The sequence below is a fragment of the Citrus sinensis genome, chromosome 3 (assembly GCF_022201045.2).
Source record: "Citrus sinensis cultivar Valencia sweet orange chromosome 3, DVS_A1.0, whole genome shotgun sequence".
In the NCBI taxonomy this organism is placed as follows: domain Eukaryota; kingdom Viridiplantae; phylum Streptophyta; class Magnoliopsida; order Sapindales; family Rutaceae; genus Citrus; species Citrus sinensis.
This window is the reverse complement of record NC_068558.1, coordinates 12,154,041-12,174,601: the sequence shown is the minus strand read 5'-3', so window position 1 is coordinate 12,174,601 and position 20,561 is coordinate 12,154,041. Positions and strand designations below refer to the sequence as shown.

The following is a 20,561-nucleotide window of genomic DNA, read 5'->3' as shown; positions in this document are numbered from 1 at the left end:
TTGATTTGCTTTCAACGAAGTTATTTTGGTTTGCAAATGGCAGCTTTCTTCTTCCCCTTTCTTTAACCCAGCTGAACCCTTGCTTCTTCCTTTTCTTTGTTCTCTTAACGACATTGTTTCTGCTTGAATTTTTTTTTGTTTGTTCTGATTTGTTGTGAACGAAGTCGTTTTGGTTTGCAAATGGCAGTCTTCTTCTTCCTCTTTGTTTAGTCCAGTTGAAACAAGTAATTAATTAATCTTCTTCTCTCTTTTTTCTTGATAATGGGTGTTGCTATGCATTATTTCTTCATTATTATTAATAGTCTATTTGTTGAAATTATTATGGTTATGAATTTGGTTGAGAGGGCGGTGAGTTTGAGGGTCAAGGCCATGGTTAAGTAACTTCTGCTTGATGTGTGTATTCCAATAATTCTTTATTTTATTATCTGTGCTTCCTAGTAATATTCCAGCTATCATCGACCACTTGCACATTACACAAATTCAAAACACCCCCCACCCAAAAAAAAAGTTTTTTTAGATCTAATAAGAAATAATGCATAGCAGCACCCATTATCAAGAAATTCTCGACTTAGAGCTATCCATTGGACTTGCTTCTTCTGAATCTGCGGACTCAAGACCACTGCAGCAACGACAACAGCTACAGCAGCAGAAGCAAGTTGTTGGTTACAACAAGTTTTTTGAAGTGAAGCAAGTAGTTTATTTGTGTTGACAACTGGGTTTTGGGAGAAGTGTACTGTGTAAGAATTGTACTCAAAATTATAGTGTGGTGAAACGAAGAGGAAGAGAAAGCAGATGGGTTCTGGACTTCTGGCATTGCTTTTGCCTTAAGCGTGAGAATTTTGCCTTTTGAAAAACGGCGTCGTTTTATTAAGAATGAAAACAAAAACAAAATAATAGATGAAACGGCGTTGTTTTAGAGATCTTTCGAGGCTTGACCCGGGGCAAACATCAGTGCTATTATTAATATAGTTTTGTTCGATAGGGCTACTGACATTTGAAAACGCGGTTAATTATTTTTGACCGATTGTTTAGTCATATGTTTTAAATTTTTATTCATCGATCACAAAGTTTGAGGGAACTCTATGTCACAAATATCATATTTTCCTTATGCGTAGTTAGGATAATAACTTTCTTTTCAAAAATTTGTGTTCACATAATCTTGATTTTCTTATACCCACATAATCTTGATTTTTGAAAAACAAATTCTTAATTTCCTTATATTGATTTGCTCAAATATTAGAGTATAATCATCCATCTTCATCAAATTTTAATATTTTAAAATATTAGTAATGTTGAGATATATTTTAAAATATTATTAATATTGAGATATTAGGAAAAACTAACTATAGATATTTTTTCTAATAAATTCTTAGAGCTTAACGATATGTTCTTAGAAGATTGTTGGAAAATTATTAAAATTCTAATATGCAGAAGAGATATCGATCTAAGTAGTTAATACTAGAATGCCTCTTCACTTATGGTGCGTTTACTTCATGGAATGAGAATGAGGTGGAATGAGAATGGGCTGAGAATTAGAATTGGCTGGAATGAGAATTAGATTTAAATGTTTACTTGGTGAAAGTAAATAGGAATGAGAATGTGCTAGAATGTCATTGATGTATTTACTTAGCAAAATAAATGGGAATGAGAATCAATTTATCAAAATACTCATAGTATTAATAATTAATAAAAAAATAATTATTTAATTATTATTATTAATATTATCATTATTAATAATTTATTATTATTAAATTTTATTAACTTTTTTATTTTAGTTATTATTAATTACTGATAATATTATTTTTATTAAAATTATCATTATTAACATTTATTATCATTGTTATTAAATTTTATTAACTCTATTATTTTAATTATTATTAATTATTTTTTATTAATATTATCATTATTAACATTTATTAATAATAATAATATTATTATATTTTATTAACTTATTATTTTTTGTTATTATTAATTACTATTAATATTATTTTTATTAATATCATCATTATTAACATTTATTATCATTATTATTATTATTATTATTATTAAATTTTATTAACTTTATTATTTTAGTTACTATTAATTATTGTTATTATTATTTTTATTAATATTATCATCATTAACGTTTATTATTATTTTTTAATTAATATCATTTTTATATCTAGATAATGAAAATTACATTATTATTATCATTATTATTAAATTTTATTAACTTTATTATTTTAATTATTGTTATTATTATTTTTATTATTAATAATAATAATAATAACAATAATGATAATATTTTTAATAATGATAAATTGATTATTTTTGTTAATTATTATTTTTATCATTATTTTTATCGTTAATAATGATAATAATAATAATATAAATAATTAATAATAAATAAAATAATAAAGTTAATAAAATTTAATAATAATAATAATTATTATTATTAATGGCATTTAAAATAATAAAATTAATTGTGCTTTGAATGAGGGTAATTTGGGAAATATGAAAAAACTAAAGGGATACAACAGTAAACATATATTTCATTCTCATTCCCTCATTGTCATTTCCAACCCCCCATGGGAATGAGATTTCCATTTCTTATTCCCAAATTGTGTGGAACTCATACATTTTATTCTCATTCCCAAATTATATTTTGCCAAGTAAACATGAGTTTCATTCTCATTCCTTTATTCTCATTCTCTAATTCATAAAGTAAACACACCATTAATTCAATACATCCATTGACTCTGTATGTAAATATATCTTCAATATTTTTTAATTGTAGATTGATTCAATTTGGCTACAACTTGCCAAATTGTCAAATTGAATTTAGAATGAACAATCAATTTTAGTGGGCAACAAAATCTTCATGCATGCATGGCAACAACCTGTCAAATATTTGTGCCACCAACGTCCAATTTGTCAAGAAAAACCGTGTGGAAAAATAAGCTTTGGTGGGCTAACGTTTCAACAGTGCACTCGGTCGAAAACAAAAGATTGCTACTTGTACACGACGGCGACATAAAATAAATTGAGAAACCTTCCCAGATTCATCAGAGGAAATTTACATTTCGACTTTAATTAGATATTCTAAGGTCTTAGTCACTAAAGTCTCTTCAGGTCAAATTCATCAATGAAAAGGGATATTCTACAGGCTGCTCAATCCTAGGAAAATCGTGAAGGAACTTATGATTCTAGATGATGATGATGATGATTTCTTTTTCTTTTCGTAAATGGATAAGATTCAAAATGAGAAACCTGAAGGGCGGTTTCTAGAATTTCAAACAAAAAATTTGTGTTAATAGAAAAAATATTCTGCATCAACTGAGAATATTATAAAACTCTTTAGTTTCTAAATATGAGTTTCCTCAATAATTGACATACAAAAATGAAGGTAAAATTGGGAACACAAACGACTAGAATAATGACATGTGTATATATATTTTCATCAATTAATTAGTCTTTTTAGTTATTTTCCAAAAACATTAGAGGTAATTAATTTTTGCTTGACCAAGTGGTTTTAAAGAGTTTAATTCATTAATTTGACTTGGTCCGATTACCTACCTATTTGGAGGGGAAAAGAAAATAAAAAAGGAGAGGTTTGTACTTTAGTTACTTTTGGAGGGGTAAAAAAATAAAAAAGGAGAGGTTTGTACTGTACTTAATTTTTTTTCACAACGTTGATGCGTGTATCCTTGCGGAGGTAATAATTAATAACAAGTCATAACTAGTCATGATCCAATTGGAAGGGGAAACTAATTTCCAAGAACATGCAATGATCAAATCAAATAGACCAAAAGCTCTAGACGACCAGGTATTATATTTTTTTACTAATAGTTAATTGTTAACTGAAACTGATGAGCAAGTTAAATATTATCAAAAAGGGTTTACTGACATAGGTCCATTCTTCAGTCAACTTGTTATCTTTGAAGACTAAGTTAATTTGCTATATAAAGGATTTGTTGCAATGGTACATGTATCAACTTGATTTCTTGCCTTATTGTTTTGTATTAATATTTAGGAAAGCTAACAGACCAGATCATATATATATATATATATAGATATATAGCTGACGGCGGACAATGCCAGAACCGGTTACGATAACGGCAACGGCAGTGGGAGGTCTCTTAGCAGGGGCCATTCTAAGTGTTGCGCTTCAAGAGATCATGGTGGCGATTAAAGAATCAAAGTCAAGGTGCAGCAACTTCAGAGACGCCCTAAATAGCCTTGAAAACACCATCAACCTGTTAAGTCCTTTGATCAAAGAAATGGATAGGTTAAATCGAGAGCTGGAGGACTCTAATAAAAGAGAAGAGATCATTCGTTTGTTTCTTCAACAGCTGAAGAAAGCGGAAGCTCTGGTTTCAAAGTGCTCAAGCATCCGTCGCTGGAACTTGTACAAGAAGAGGAAATACGAAAAAAGGCTTCGTAATATGGATTCTTCTCTTCGTGACCTTTCCGCAGTGCTCCAGGTTGGACAAGCGCTTGATACCCAGCGCCTTCAACGTATAATACAAGATATGTAACACTAATTAATTAAGGGCGCCGGGCACGATTGCTTCTGTTATGCCCAGCCGATGGGTTGCCGCAGCCTAGCTGTTGGAGCCTGTGAGTGCTGATATTTAAAAAAAATAAAATGAACAAATAAAATTATGACACTGTGGGTGTTAAAGAAAAAATAATTAATTAATAATATAACTCTGCAAGGTATGATAGTTCATTATTTTGTTGGCTTTTTATCAGCCTTTAGTCTCTTTAGATGTGGTTTTTTTTTTTAATTTCATCTATGTTTCTAAACAAAAAATGTATATACGAACTAGTAATTGTTTTTACCAATCATCTTTTCTAATCATCTATGAACTTTTCTTTGATAGATGTAGTTTTTAATCCATTTAGAGGCCACATTACCTCACTACCAAACCGGATTAAATTAAATCTCAGACATGCATGCATTTAATTGGTCTAATTCTCTAAAGATTATGCTATGACTATGAAAAATGTCGTGAGAAAGAGAGTTTAGGGTATAGGGTTGATTCCAACGCAAGTAATGGTAATGCATATCGAATTTTTATGTTATAATATGGAAAAAAAAAAGTTATTTATATTAAAAATTTATCAATATAGATTTTTTAAATTTATTTTTAAAAATTTAAACATACGCATACTGCATGGGACTTTTGACATGCAGCCTACCCCAGTCAACTCATTTGATTATACATAACTTGATCGCTTGATCTGCAAGTTATATTGTCCTCTCAAATTATTTATAAAACAAAAATGATCTGCAAGTTTCAATTAACTATTAGTAATAACATCCATTCGTCTAGAACTCGGCATATTGATTTCATCATTGCATGTTCTTAGAAATTTCATCATGACTAGTTAGTAGTTAACTAACCACCTTCAAAGAAAGAGTAGTATGTACAAAAGAACAAAAGGGTGGACAAAAACGATAAAAGATAAAATAAATAAATAAAAAGACAAATCGTTACTTTAAACTAGTTGATTGTGCGTACACATGTCATTATTCAATTGGATCATGTCCTACATTTTCACTCCATTTTTGTACATCAATTATGGGCTAAGGCTTCAAGCTAAATATTTTATTGATAAAAACCAAGACTATAATGCAATTTATATATAAATGGTTAGATTTAAAACCATTATATATATATATATAAGAATATTTACAGTATCATAAAAGTGCACATACGTTCAAAAATTCTGAGCGGATGTCTGTTTCTGTAAAGAGTTAAAAGAACAAGTAGTCAAGCAATTAAACCCAATTGCAACATTCAACCTGTCATCAATCAAGTAAATTACCAGCTCATTGCTTAATCTTTAATTTTTATTTGGGTTATTTATCGTCAGCCCCCACAAGTTTCAACCATTAGCACCGGGCACCCACAAATTTTGACCATGTGCACCGCGCCCCCATTTCAGTCAAACTACCGTTAACTTAACTCGAAAAAAGGGTAAAATGATAATTTCATATAAGATTAAAATAATAAATAAAAAACACTCTTTTTTACCCTTCACTCTTTTTCCCCCTTTTCTCTCTCTCTCACGTCTTCTTTCTTTTTTCTCTTCTTCTTCTTCGCGTCTTTTTTCTTTCACTCTTCTGCTTCTTTCTTCTTCGCCTTCTTCTTCTTCTTCTTTCTTTTTTCTTCTTCTTCTTCTTGCCTTTCACTACTGTTGCCTGCCGGTGTGATCTGCCGCCGTCTCAAATCAACAACAACAAAATGGCACACGCTGCGTGATCTACCATCGTTCGAAGCTGCCGACGCCACCGCCTGAAGCAGCCGTCATTCCCACCGCCTCTATAATTTAATTTAGGGTTTTTGATTTTTAGTTCCTTTTTGTTAAATTTTCTTGGTTTGGGTTTCTTTTGTAATAAAATTTTACAATGAAATTTTGGTATAATTATCTTCGGTTTCTTTATTATTGGGTTTTGTTTGTTTTGGTGGGATTTAGGGAATTATTTTGTAATCTACTGATGATTTTGTGTTTGATTTTTTTCTTTTCCTTTGGAATCACCGAAGTTAAAAATGGCAAGAAAATTACAAGTCTTTAAAGATGTTTCAGTTTTGGGAGAATTTGGCAACAACGTTACTGCAGATATGGATAGGGCTAAATTAAGGCTAAGGGTTATGTATTTCAGGTAACAAGGCTCCATGAAAGAAGAGGAAAACAGAGACAGATGGACTAAGTTTGAGGAGATTGATTTAAGATGAGAGAGTGGAGGGTGACTAAAGCAAAGCAGTAATAAAGAATTTATCCGCAAGTTGTGATGACCTGGTCTCCATAAATTAGAAACTTAATTATGATGAGCCGCATTTATCACACACAATTTGCCTATTTGAAACTTGGTTTTATGCAACTAAACACGTAGTGGTCCGATATAAGATAAGATTATAATAAGATTAACATTGCACAAATAGAAATTACAATTAGAGGAAGAGCAGATGAAATTTATTAACGTGCTTGAACAGTTATTCATTCAATTCGATGGCATGCCATATTCAGAGGAATTGGCGGATCCGAATATGCACCACCAGCGGTTTGTTGAAAAATGAACTTGTTAGCCACCTGAGTGAAGTGAACGCCGTCCCACACAACATAACCTGAAGGATCGTCGCACGGCTTCCCCAGTAGCACTTGCTTCCCGTCTGTCATCTTGCTTCCCCACCGCTCTGTCTCTCATCTTGAAAGTTTACTGGTTTTACAATTTTGTTATGATAATGAATGAAGAAAAAATCATTTCAATATAAGATATTATTATAATTAAATTTTATTTTTTAATGTAAATTTTATAAGTTGTAAGAGGTATTTTTGTATTTTAAACTCAATTCAATTCAAATTAGGGGTAGTATGGTCTTTTAAGTTAATAACAGCCTAACCAGTTAGAATTAACTGATTTTTTGACGGAAACGGGGGCGCAGTGCACATAGTCGAAATTTGTGGGTGCACGGTGCTAATGGTCGAAACATGTGGGGGCTAACGATAAATAACCCTTTTTATTTCCCATTCCAGTATTAAAGATTAATTCTACTTCCATACTTGGTCAAAAGAGTAAAAAAATTCCTACTTGTACATGATGGCGACATAAAAAAAAAATTGAAAATTGGTTCCTAATTCTCATCTGAGGAAAAATTACATGTTGGCTTTAATTAAATATTGAATAATATTACTGTCTTTTTAGTAGTATCTCAATCTTGATACCATTGCGATGCTTATTTAAAAAGTTTATAGTTAATTAATTAATTAATTTTTTATTATTATTACTATTACTATTATTATTACTATTACTATAACTACTACTACTACTATTATTATTATTATTATTAAATATCGGGATTAGTACGCTTTATTTATGGTGGTATCAGATTTCAGTCGCCAAAGTCTCTGCACGTGTGATTCATCAATGAAAATGGATATTCCACAGGCGGCTCAGTCCGAGGAAAATTGTGAAGGAAGTTATAATTCTATAATAATAATAATAATTATTATTATTATTTCTTTTTCTTTTTGTAAAATGGATGAGATTCAAATTGAAAATCTTGATGGTCAGTTTCTGGAATTTCAAATCAAAGAGATGAGTGTTGATAGGGAAAATGTTCTACATTAACTGAGAATAGTTACAAAACTCTTGAGCTAGTTATTAAGTATAAATTAGCCTAATGATAGACATACAAAATTGGAGACAAAATCAGGAATATGAATCAATAGAGCAATAGCATGTACCAATATTATGATCAATTAGTTAAATAAAGTAAATGATTTGTCTTTTAATTACTTTTAAAAAGTATATATTGAATAGATTTTGGGGGCTAAAATGTTATAATTGCTTTAACTTATTTTAAAAAAAAGTTATTGTTTCGTCTAATTGAAAGACAAATATGTCAATGCATTATAGAATTAGGATCCTCTCCTTTTTTTTTTTTTTCTTCTCTCTTCTTGCTTCTCCTTGCCTTCGTAATCTAATAAAAATGCTAGCTTGATTGTAAATAAAGTGAAAAAGGCAAAGACAAAACTCAATCTTAACCACTCACTATATAAAGACAGGCAATGACAGAAAAAAAGAGAAGAAGAGGATCCTTCGCTTGTATTAAAACATCGATCGTCACTAGTAGTATTATAAAGTTAAAATGGCATATAGTATAATTAATTTAACAACATTTTCATAATTTTATGATTTCTTTTCTTTACAGTCATATATTCTCTTTTTCTATTTATTACATCAAATTATTTAAATATGTCACATTCTCTATTAATAAATAAACAAGAATCGCATAAATAATTTTTCATTGCACAATTTTAATAATTTATATTATTATAAGCTTATTGTTGCATTAAAGTTGTTGTTTTTTTATTAAGTATATGTACTTCGCTAAGAGCTTTGATGCCGTGTTACTCGATATATGTGTTTATTTTTTACTCCTCTACATATACCGACACTCACATAAATACTTAAAATAAATATATAAATTAATCCAGACTAATTAAAAGTCTTGGGTCCTGTTTAGTTAATTTACTATCTTTGAAGCCTTAATTTGCTATATAAAGGAGTAGTTGCAAATGTGGCCCACCTCATTTGATATTCTCCTACTTGGAGATTAGATTGAGGACCAATCAATCTCCACACCATCATTTCTACTTCGCCATTGTCATGTTGCTTACGTTTCTGCTAGGCCACAAGAGAATCTACTCCATACAAATTTATCAGTATTTATCGGCTTGGTCAAAACATCTGCTAGGTTCTCCTTCGTATGAATTTTCTGTAAATCCACACTTCCATCTTCTACTACTTCTTGAACAAAGTGATATTGAACTCCTATGTGTTTCATCCTGAAATGAAAGGCTGGATTCCTTGCAATATGCAAGGCACTCTGACTGTGACAAAATATAAGAATTTTCTGTTGTTTGTGTCTGAACTCCTCCAATAAACTTTGTATCCAAATAGCTTCCTTGCAAGCTTATATAGCTGCCATGTATTATGCTTCTATTGTAGATAAAGCCACAACAGTTTGCAGTTTTGAAACCCAGCTTATAGCTGCTTCTGCAAGTGTAAACACATAGCTAATAGTGGATTTTTTTATATCAAGATCTCCTGTAAAATCTGAATCCACGTAGCCCCTGACAGTAAACTTTGATCCTCCATAACATAATGCAACATCGGAGGTTCCTTTGATATACCTCAGAATCCTCTTCACAACTATCCAATGTTCTCCACCAAGATTCGCCATGTATCGACTGACTGCTTCCACTACTTGTGTAATGTGTGGTCTTATACAAATCATAGCAAACATTAAACTTCCCACTGCTGGTGCATACGGTACTCGAGACATCTCCTTTCTCTCTGCTTCATTGCTAGGATACATACTTGAGGATAACTTGAAATTAATAGGAAGTGTGGTAGAAATTGACTTACAATCTTGCATATTGAAGCGGCGAATTTGCATCCCTAGAATCTTTTTGTTATTTCTGTCTCGGTGAATTTGCATCCCTAGAATCTTATTTGCTGGTCCCAAGTCCTTCATTTCAAATTCCCTAGCCAATTATGCCTTCAATTCTTGGACTCGATCTTTGTTAGGGCCTGCTACCAACATGTCATCCACATACAACATCAAAATAATGAAATCATTGTTTTCAAACCTTTTGTAATATGCCCAATGCTCTGATTTAAGTCTGTTGTATCCAAGGCTCATGATGAATGAATCAAATCTCTTATACCAACCTGCAAACCAAGCCCTCTTTTCCCTTTTTTTAGCAAAACCTTCTGGTTGGAGCATGTAAATTTCTTCTTCAAGTTCTCTATGAAGAAATGCAGTTTTCACATCTAACTGCTCTAGATGTAGGTCAAATGTAGCACACATCGCCAAGACTATTCTGACTGTCGTGAGTCGAACTACTGGAGAAAATATCTCGTTGAAGTCAATATCTTCTTTCTGAACATATCCTTTCACCACCAATCTTGCACGATACTGCTCCACTTGGTCATTACCATCACGTTTGATATTGTAGACCTATTTGTTTCAAATGGCTTTTCTTCCTTGTAGTAGTGGTACAAATTCCCATGTCTTATTCTTGTGTAGAGCTTCAATTTCTTCCTGCATTGTTGTCATCCCCAAAGCAACATCTGAGCTGTTTAAAGTTTCATGGAAATTTGATGGCTCTCCATCCTCTGTTACAAGACAGTATGCAACATTGATCTCTGTGACATACTCCGAGTGCCACATTGGCGGTCGTCTCTCACGAGTTGACCGACGAACTTCTGGAGCCTCGGACTCAACTGATTCTTGTTCTTCGTGCTCTGGCGCTGCTTCAGAAGAATCTGAATCTTCTTTTTCCATATTATTTTTCACATACACCGGTACAATCTCTAACTTTTCTTTTACAGCTATCATCCTCATCTCTCATTTGCAATTGATCTTCTACAAAGATAACATCTCTACTGATGACGATCTTGTGGGCAGTGAGGTCCTAAAAACGACGCCCCTTTACTCCATCAGCATACCCCAAAAAGATACACCTCCTAAATTTTGGATCTAGTTTTGTTCTTTCTTGAGCATTGTACATCACGTACATAGGACATCCAAATGCATGTAGGTAGGAGTAATCAGCTGACTTTCTAGTCCACATACCCATCGCTGTCTTCAGCCCAATTGCTATGGATGGCGACTGATTTAATATATAACAGGCAGTTTTGGCTGCTTCTGCCCAAAATGAATTGGCTAGACCAACAGTCCTCAACATAACTCTTATCATTTCTGTAGGAGTCATATTTATCTGCTCTATCACTCCATTTTGTTGAGAAGTGTATACTACCGTGAACTGCCTCTGAATACTTTTTTACTTACAAAAAGCAAGACACTCGCCATTTATATACTCTCTACCATTATTCGTCCTTAAGCACTTGATCCTTTTACTGGATTCATGTTCCACCCGCGCTTTGTATTCTTTAAACATTGGAAATACATCTCACTTTTTCTTAATTGGATACACCCAATATCTCCTAGAATAATCATCAATGAAAGTCACCATGTACTTTGCACCTCCCATAGATATGTCTGGTGATTCCCAAACATCATAGTGAACTAAATCTAAAATGCATTTACTTCTAGCAATAAATTTACTGAACTTTAATCTATGTTGCTTACTTGTAACACAATACTCGCAAAATGGTAAGCTTATTGATTTGAGCCCTAGAAGCAATTTTCGCTCAGAGAGAATCTTCAAACCTTGTTCTGACATGTGACCAAGTTTGAGATGCCACATCATCGTTGATTCTTCTCTATTTGTTGCGACATACACATCAATCTCCTATAGTGTTTCTCCTTTAAGTATGAATAGATTAGTACCGATCTTTTTTGCCTTCATCAATACAAGCATGCCTTTAACAATCTTCACAATTCCATTCTCCACATGAGTTTTTTACCCATGACCATCCATTTGTCCCAAAGACAATAGATTTTTCTTCAGGTCGTTGACATATCGTACCTCCTCAATTGTGCGAATTGTACTATTAAACATCTTTATTTTGATAGTACTAATACCAGCGACCTCCAAGGTATGATCATTACCCATATATACAGATCCTCCTGAGATAGGTTCATATGTGGAACCATTCTCTCTGAGAGGTCATGTGCCAGGTAGCTTCTGAGTCTATAAGCTAGATATCATATAGTCGTTTTTTGCCTTCTGAAATAGTTGTTGCCTCATTGTAGAGAATTTCACCATCATTCCAGATACTTGTTACACACCCCTGAGCATTTGATGACTCAGGTTCTTTGCCCTCTTTTCTCTTCTAGTTACTCCAATAATCTTTCTTGACGTGCCCTTTCTTACCACAGTTGTAGCATTTAACATTCTTCTTACTTCTGAATTTTGATTTACCATGATTATGACTCCCACTAGGGCCACGTTACATTGATCTCCCTCTCATCACCAATAGCGCCTCCGCTTGTTGCGAACTTGCTTGTCTGTTTTTCTTATTTTTCAGTCTGCTCTCCTCATTTAATACGGAGGTTGCAACATCGTCAAAAACCAGACTGTCTGTTAGATTGTTGTTCGTCAGGTTAATGATGAGTTGATCATACGAATCTGGTAGACTTTGAAATAGAAGTTCTGCACATTCATTTTTCTCTATATTATGACCCAACATTGTAAGTTGTGAAAATATAGTCTTTAAGGCGTTGATATGGTCGGTCACCGTTGTAGATTCCGCCATTCGAAGAGAATATAGTTTCCTCTTCAAGAACATTTTGTTGTATAGTGACTTGGCCTCGTACAATTTTGTGAGAGTATCTTATATTTGTTGTATAGTGACTTGGCTTCGTACAATTTTGTGAGAGTATCTCATATTTTCTTCGCTGTATTTTTCTCTGCCACACTAAATAATACTTCATCTGTAAGTGCCAAATGTAGATCAGAAATGGCGTTGCCAATTATCTCGTTCCATTTGTCATCAGTATCTCCATGGGCCTTTTCTCCAATTGTTGCCAAGCAATTATTTTTCCTCAATACAACTTTCATTTTCATTTTCCACAACGAAAAATTATTTTTGTTAAACTTCTCAATTTCATACTTTACCGCCATTTTATTGATAAATATTGTACATAGACTAGTGTATCACCTCGAATAGTTGTGAGTATGTGTGAATATGCACACTAGGAAAGTTCCTAGGAAAAACTGGAGGGGTCACAATGGTCCCACTTAAAACCTAGATTCATTAAACTCTTATCGCCTTTGTGACAGAACGTTCCTAGACATGTACAAACTCACACAGTTGCTTTACTCACACCACTATTCCCTTCTTTGCACTGTAAAATTCTTGGATTGCTCCCCCAATTTCTCGTGAATAATACCATATATATGAACAGTGCCGTATACATGAATAGTACCGTACGAGAACAGTACCCGACTCTAAAAAATACAACCAATAGCTCTGATACCACTATTAGGAAATTGATGGGTGAAGCAGACACGCAACTAAAGTTAAATTGAGAAATAATGAGACAAAAGAATCACACAAGGACATCAGAAATTATGTGGTTCGACTTTTAGCCTACATCCACGGGCGAAGAAATAAGGAAAATATTTCACTAGTAATATGAGGATTACAAGTATTGTAATATTTTGACTCACTATCTAGAATCCCAATACACCCAATCTCTCACTCATTAATTACTTAAGAGTTTATTAAAACTCTTATTCTCTCACTCTACAATTTCTTAACTTCTCTCTCTAAATGGAATTAATGAGCTCTCCCTTAGCACTTTTATTTATAGGAAATATCATGGCCAAAAAAAGGTCATTAATTGCATCAAAAATTCAAACAAAACAACTAGCAATCATGACCAAATTTTAGCAAATTTTCCTCCACCAGCTAAGCGCCGAATTTGGTGCTTGTAATGTCAAAAAGGGATGTGGAATTCTTGCTCTTCTAGAAAGAGTGGCCCACCTCATTTGACACTAAATAGCCTTGAAAACACCATCAACTTGTTACGTCCTTTGATCAAAGAAATGGATAGGTTAAATCAAGAGCTAGGGGACTCTAATAAAATAGAAGTGATCATTCATTTGTTTCTTCAACAACTAAAGAAAGGGAAAGCCCTGGTTTCAAAGTGCTCAAGCATCCGTCGCTGGAAAGAAGAGGAAATACGAAAAAAGGCTTCGGAATATGGATTCTTCTCTTCGTGAGCTTTCCGGTGTGCTTCAGGTTGGACAAACGCTTGATACCCAACGCCTTTAACGTATACTAAAAGAGATGTACGATTAAATAAGGGCGCCAGGCGCATTTGCTTCAGTTGTGCGGAGCAAATGTGCTGCCACAGCCCAGCTATTGGGTTGTGTGAGCACTGAAACTATAATAACACCATAAGATGTTAAAAGAAAAAGATAAAATAATCAGTTAATACTCTAATACCACACTGTATTACAACTTATTTTGTTATCGTTTTATGAGCTTTTAGTCTTTAGTAGGTGGTTTTTCAATTTATTTTGTAAAATTTCATCTATGTTTCTATAATTGTGCAAACTAAACACTTATGAACTCTTTCTTGCTAGTTATAGTTTTTATTTCACATCAGTTATAGCCTACAAATTATATCATGCATGTCGTACCAAACAAAGCCTAAATTAATTCTTACACATGCATGCGCATCATTGATAGGATTCTTTAAAGATTATATTTGCTATTGACTATTCACACTTCAGTTATTAGCTTCTTTTAGTTTGTGCTTTTTGCAAAAATCTGCAATTTTTTTTTTTGTTATTAGTTAATAAAGCATTTCAAACTTCAAATTGGTAATGATACCGGATCGTGAAGAGCTAGGTTTAATGATTTGATCATTGCATAATCTTGGAAATTAAGTTAAACTTGCAGGCCAATTTGAATCTTGACTAGTTAACGACGAGGTTGAAACCTTGAAAGTAACGCTAAGTTTTATAATTTATCTACGTCGCGTACAAGTAGCACTAATCTTTAATTAAAACAAAAACCGAAGGTGAAGATCAGTACTTACATGTTCATTTGCTACATAATTGTTTTGGCATCTTTTCAAACCTCTTCTTGTTCTTTAACTTGTTTGACAAGAAGATTCGAAATATTTAACTCAATTCCCTTCCTAACTCCATTTGTATCCCATTTATGTGTGCTTGACCAGTTAATATTGAACACCAAATTAATATAATTAAAGGGTACCAGGCTTTTTTAGTCCAACAATGAAAGAATTAGGGGAGGTGCTTTCAACAATTTTTTTGAGAACACCCATTCAAATCTTCATTGACTGAATATTAATCCTCATACTTAATATGGGTGAGATAGATACATCTCACTTAATATCGGTGAGATAGATACATCTCCTAAAAAATTAGTAGAGGGATATATAGATCTCCTTAAGTGCGAGGATAGAGTCGTAGAGTTATCACCTTTAGTGGGCATAGATTTCTAAACTATTCCTAGTAGACTCTAGCTATTCAATATACACCTTGTGTTGAGATGGTGCACTCAGTTCTTTAAACATCTTTTAAAACTCAAACTATGTTTTAACATTATTAGATTCGGTTTTTTGATGATTCTTATATATTCTTACCTTCGATTGAAAATCCAAAACTACCATTGGAATCAAGATGAAAAATCGAGTCGGAAGGTGCTAGACCCGATGTCACCGGAGACAAAAAAGGTGGTGCATCATACTATATCGATACTGTAGCGAACTGTAGCAAGCACTGTATCGCATGGAATGCGCGTGCCTGACTGTGTGTGTGATATAATGTATTCAGATTAATATTTTCAATGTATTTTACTATCCGGGAATCTGTTTTGGGCATCGTTTGTACTATTTGATCCGACATTTAATTTTAACTTATAATCAAAGTTTTTTAATTTTTAATTTTGAAATAAAATTGGGATCAAATATATATTATTTCTTGGATGAGCATTATACATTAATAAATATTTCGCTCTAGTGAGAGCTCGAAAATATTTCTTTCATGGAAAGTGGCTGAAATTTGATTATATCTCATGTTTTAGTCATTTGTTAACAATCGCTAATATGAATTTTATGTTATTTGTCGTAGATGCCTCCCGTTAGAAAATTGTGGACTGAGGAAGAGGGATTAATGACAATTAGAGCTTGGGTTTCACCTATGGATCTAATTGAAACTAATGATGACTTATCTCATGAAGAAGTTGTGAAGAAAATGAAAAATTATAAGATGAGTCCTGATCGTACTATGTATGAATATAGAAGATATATATGACGTCTTTATGCACTTGATGTGTGGAAAAGTGAATACTAAGTATACAAACTGGGATAATTATCAACGGATCCTCATCAATTTCTTACTTGATGATGATAATACGCTTGTCTTTAAGGCTCCCATGTTAGAGGAGATCAAGGATCCCTCGTATGCATATTATATGCTGAGGTGTGAAATTGAGCTTATGGAGGAGCACCGTCTTGTTTAAAAAATGTGGTGAACTTTAGTATTCAGCATTCACACAAGCCTTCGAAATGAAGGACAAGCTAGTCGCCTTGGTAGAGGGCAAAGATTATGGTATGAGAAAATCATAAACTGAATCATTGAGAAGGAACAATTATTTTTATATGAAAATTTAGATGAGTATAAGTTGGATGAAAGAATCTCGAGAAACAAAGAATGTTTTAAGAAAATGTAGAAGAGTCAAGATATTAGTTTAACTAGGTTTGGTTATTTCTTTCATTTGTTATGTTTTATGCTTTTAGATGTTGTTTTTCTCTTAATTGGTTGAACAATATGTTGTTATGCTTTTAATTGAATTTCTACATTAGTTGTTGCTCTACTTTATATATGTTTTTATGACATCTCATGAATTATTCTATTGAGTGGGAGTTCTGATCAAAATTAAATTTGACGAATTCATGATTAGAACTAATAATTTTGCGCATTAAAATTAAATTAATAATGAATATAATAAAGGGAATCGGATGATGATTGGAAGCTTCGACGACCTTTTGATTCCTTCTCGATATTAATTTATCATTTTTTTAGTTTACGTTTGTGGCAAAATTAATTATTTCTATGTAATTATTAGATGTCTTTATTGATTGTATTTTGAATTGTCGCTGTGTTAAAAGAAAATTAAGATGGCATCTGCATCTAAAAACATTGTGGCTGAGTGAACAAGGACGAGAAGCTGAATGGTGACAACTGTGATATTTGACATTGTAATATTCCATACATCCTTGAAGAGCAAGAAACTCTAGAAGCTCTCAACAACACCTTAGTTGAGCCTGAGCATGGCAATACTACTCAACACATGAGGGATCTTGAGGACCAAGCCTAGAAAAAGAAGAATAACAATGCTCGCATAACGATGTTGAGCAGCATGCAAGATGACCTCATGTGTAAGTTTAGGAAGTATGAAACTGCTCAAGAGATGTGGCTCGCTCTGAAAGATAAATTTGGTGGCACTTCAACCACTAAACTGAAAAGGCTTAAGATCAAGTTTGACTCTTATTGGAAGCGCCAGAATCATACTATAAGGCAGCATCTGAGGGAGATGTCAGACATGATTTAATGAACTTAAGGCTGTTGGACATATTTTGACTGATGAACAACAAGTCTAGGCAGTAATAAGATATCTACCTGATTCTTGGGAACACATGAAGGTGAATATGACTTATAATGAAAGTATCAGAGCTTTCAATGATATAGAACATCACCTAGAGCTGGAAGTAGAGCACCTTGAGACAGTTAAACTTTCTGATCGTGTTTATATAGCCGAGTCAAGTTCGCGTAAAGCTTTGGACTTCAAGCGCAAAAGAGGTCATAAGTATAACCAGAAGGGTGAGAGATCTGATCCTAATCAGAAGAAGCCATATGTTAAGAAGTGCCCAAGGAGTAGGCGTGCTGGCAAGAAAAAGAATAAATCCAAGATGAAATGCTACGATTGTAGCAAGTTGGGTCACTTTGCTCGTGAGTGCACTAAGTTGAAAAAAGTGAGACCCAACTCCACTCTATTAAATTATGTATTAGTTACATGTTCTGTACTCCCAACTGATTCGCGTCCTATGTGGATTGTAGACTCAGAAGCAACAAACCATATCGCTTATGATCGTAATGCATTTGTGGAGTATTGTCGAATTAGCCAAGGGACTAGATGGATATACATGGGCAACAACTCCAGAGTTGAAGGAAAAGGAATAGGCACTTGCAAATTGACTTTGCGTAGTGATCGTTTTCTTTTGATACACGATGTCCTTTATTCACAAAAAATTCGACGAAACTTGATGGATGTAATTTAAACTTTCATGGTGTTTATTTGGAGTTTTTTTTCTAAATTCAGTCTTTATTAGAAATTTTATTTTGATTTATGCTTAGACCCTAAGAAACAAGGCCAATTGGATTGTTCAAGACATTACAAGATAATTGGAGGCATGGCTCGAGGAATTCTTTATCTTCATGAAGACTCCCAGCTCAGAATTATATATCGTGATCTCAAAGCTAGCAATATACTCTTAGATGCACAAATGAACCCAAAAATTTCAGATTTTGGTCTGTCAAGGATATTTGGAGTTGATCAAACTCAAGGTAACACAAGCAGAATAGTGAGGACATAGTGAGTATTGACTAATATTACCCTTTCTACATATATACCCTCTGCTTATTTACTTCACAACTTATTTATTACCTCCCTTAGCAGAACAAGTTAGCCTTGACTTAGTTGATTAATTTCAAAATATTCATAATTGTCTTTAATTATATTGACTTAGTTGCTGGTTTGCAGTGGTTACATGTCCCTAGAATACGCTATGCATAGGCAATTCTCTGTGAAATCAAATGTGTATAGTTTTGGTGTCATAGCTCTGGAGACTATAACTGGCAAGAAGAACAACAACTTTTATCAAACAGATGGTGCTCGAGATCTTTTAAGCTATGTAAGCATAAATAAAATTATATATTTTGACATTTCTAAGTGCTTATATGTGTCATATCAAACACGACTAAACAAGTAATAGAGTGGCCCTAAAAAGGGTAAAGAATGACAAAACCTTTTTTTATTATGACTTGATATACGATTTGCAGGCTTGGAAGCATTGAGGGATGGAACACCCTTGCAGTTGTTGGATTCAAATCTTACAGATTTATACTCAAGAGATGAAGTGAACAGATGCATCCATGTGGGCTTATTATGCGTCCAGGAAGATCCAGCTGATAGGCCTTCAATGGCAACAATAGTTCTCGTGCTAAACAGCTACTCTGTCACACTTCCAATGCCCCGATAGCCTGCATTGTTCATTAGTAGTCGAACAGAGAAGAGCTTTCCAGAAAGAGAATTTGAGTGCTCTGATAAATCTACGAGCAAGCCGATGCCATGGTCTGTTGATGAAGCATCAATTACTGAAGTATATCCTCGTTAACTAGTAATGACGTATGTTGCGGAAACGTGGGTTGAGCAATTACTAATACTGCAACTTCTGGAGAAATATAAATGTGGTGATAAATAAATGCAAAGAAAATAGGACACAATAAATTACGTGGTTCGGCGTAATGCCTACGTCCACGGGCAAAAATTGGAAGATAATTTTACTAACAAATTGGAATTTACAAAAGTGGAAAAAACTCACAAAACCCACAACCCCAATACACCCAAATAGAACCTCACTAGAACACTCAAGTGGAAGCTCTCTCAAATTCTCTCAAACAACTTACTTGCAATTGCTCTCTACTTCTCTCTAATTGGGATGATTTAACAAATGAGGAATTGCCTTCTATTTATAAGGAAAATGGGGTGCACTATTGCACCAACCCCAACAAAGTTGTCAACATAAATTAGGCACCTACCTTGTGAATTTGTCTTCAAATTTGCTTCTCCAAAGTTGAATGCATGCACGGCCACAACTTGTCAAATATTTGTGCCACCAACCTCCAATTTGTCAAGAAAAAACCGTGTGAAAATAAGCTTTGTGGGCTGACTTTTCAACAATTCTCCACCTCGGCGAAAATTTAGTAAATCTGAGCCGACTATCAACAAATTACCTTCCAGTTTCTGCCGTCTCTAATTGCTTTTAAACTTGTAGGATGTTGATCAAGTTTAGACAATGCTCAAACTTGATCGTCGTCACTACCTTAGTCAACATATCTGCGGGATTCTCTGCAGTCTTGATTTTTTGAAGAAGAATCTTCCCCTCATTAATAATTTCCCGTACAAAGTGAAATCGTACATCGATGTGTTTCATACGCGCATGATAAACTTGGTTCTTCGTTAAGTGAATAGCACTTTGACTATCGCAATACACATTAATGTACTCCTGTGCCAATCCCAAGTTTTCAAGCAAACCTTATAACCAAATAGCCTCTTTAACAGCCTCTGTAATTGCCATGTACTCGGCCTCTATGGTCGACAGTGCAACTGTAGACTGTAGTGTAGACTTCCAACTAATTGGCCCTCCAGCAAAAGTAAATACATATCCGGTGGTTGACCGTCGTTTGTCCAAATCACCAGCATAATCAGAATCAACGTACCCGATCACACCTTGACCAAGTGTATCGTCTCTTTCAAACAGTAAACCAATATCCAC

General features: G+C 33.5%; 2 protein-coding genes across 2 annotated transcripts; both read left to right on the top strand.

Moving 5' to 3' along the window:
- The first annotated feature begins 4,073 nt into the window (after positions 1 to 4,073).
- Positions 4,074 to 4,517, top strand: LOC127900570 (RPW8-like protein 1). Its single transcript, XM_052435723.1, has one exon. The coding sequence runs from the start codon at positions 4,074 to 4,076 to the stop codon at positions 4,515 to 4,517; it is 444 nt and encodes a 147-aa protein (XP_052291683.1).
- Positions 4,518 to 17,642: 13,125 nt separating this feature from the next.
- On the top strand, positions 17,643 to 19,265 carry LOC107176904 (probable receptor-like serine/threonine-protein kinase At5g57670). Its single transcript, XM_052435722.1, has 4 exons — positions 17,643 to 18,216; positions 18,361 to 18,598; positions 18,767 to 18,894; positions 19,066 to 19,265. Exons 1-4 carry the CDS (start codon positions 17,643 to 17,645, stop codon positions 19,263 to 19,265), a joined length of 1,140 nt encoding a protein of 379 aa, XP_052291682.1.
- Positions 19,266 to 20,561: the final 1,296 nt, after the last annotated feature.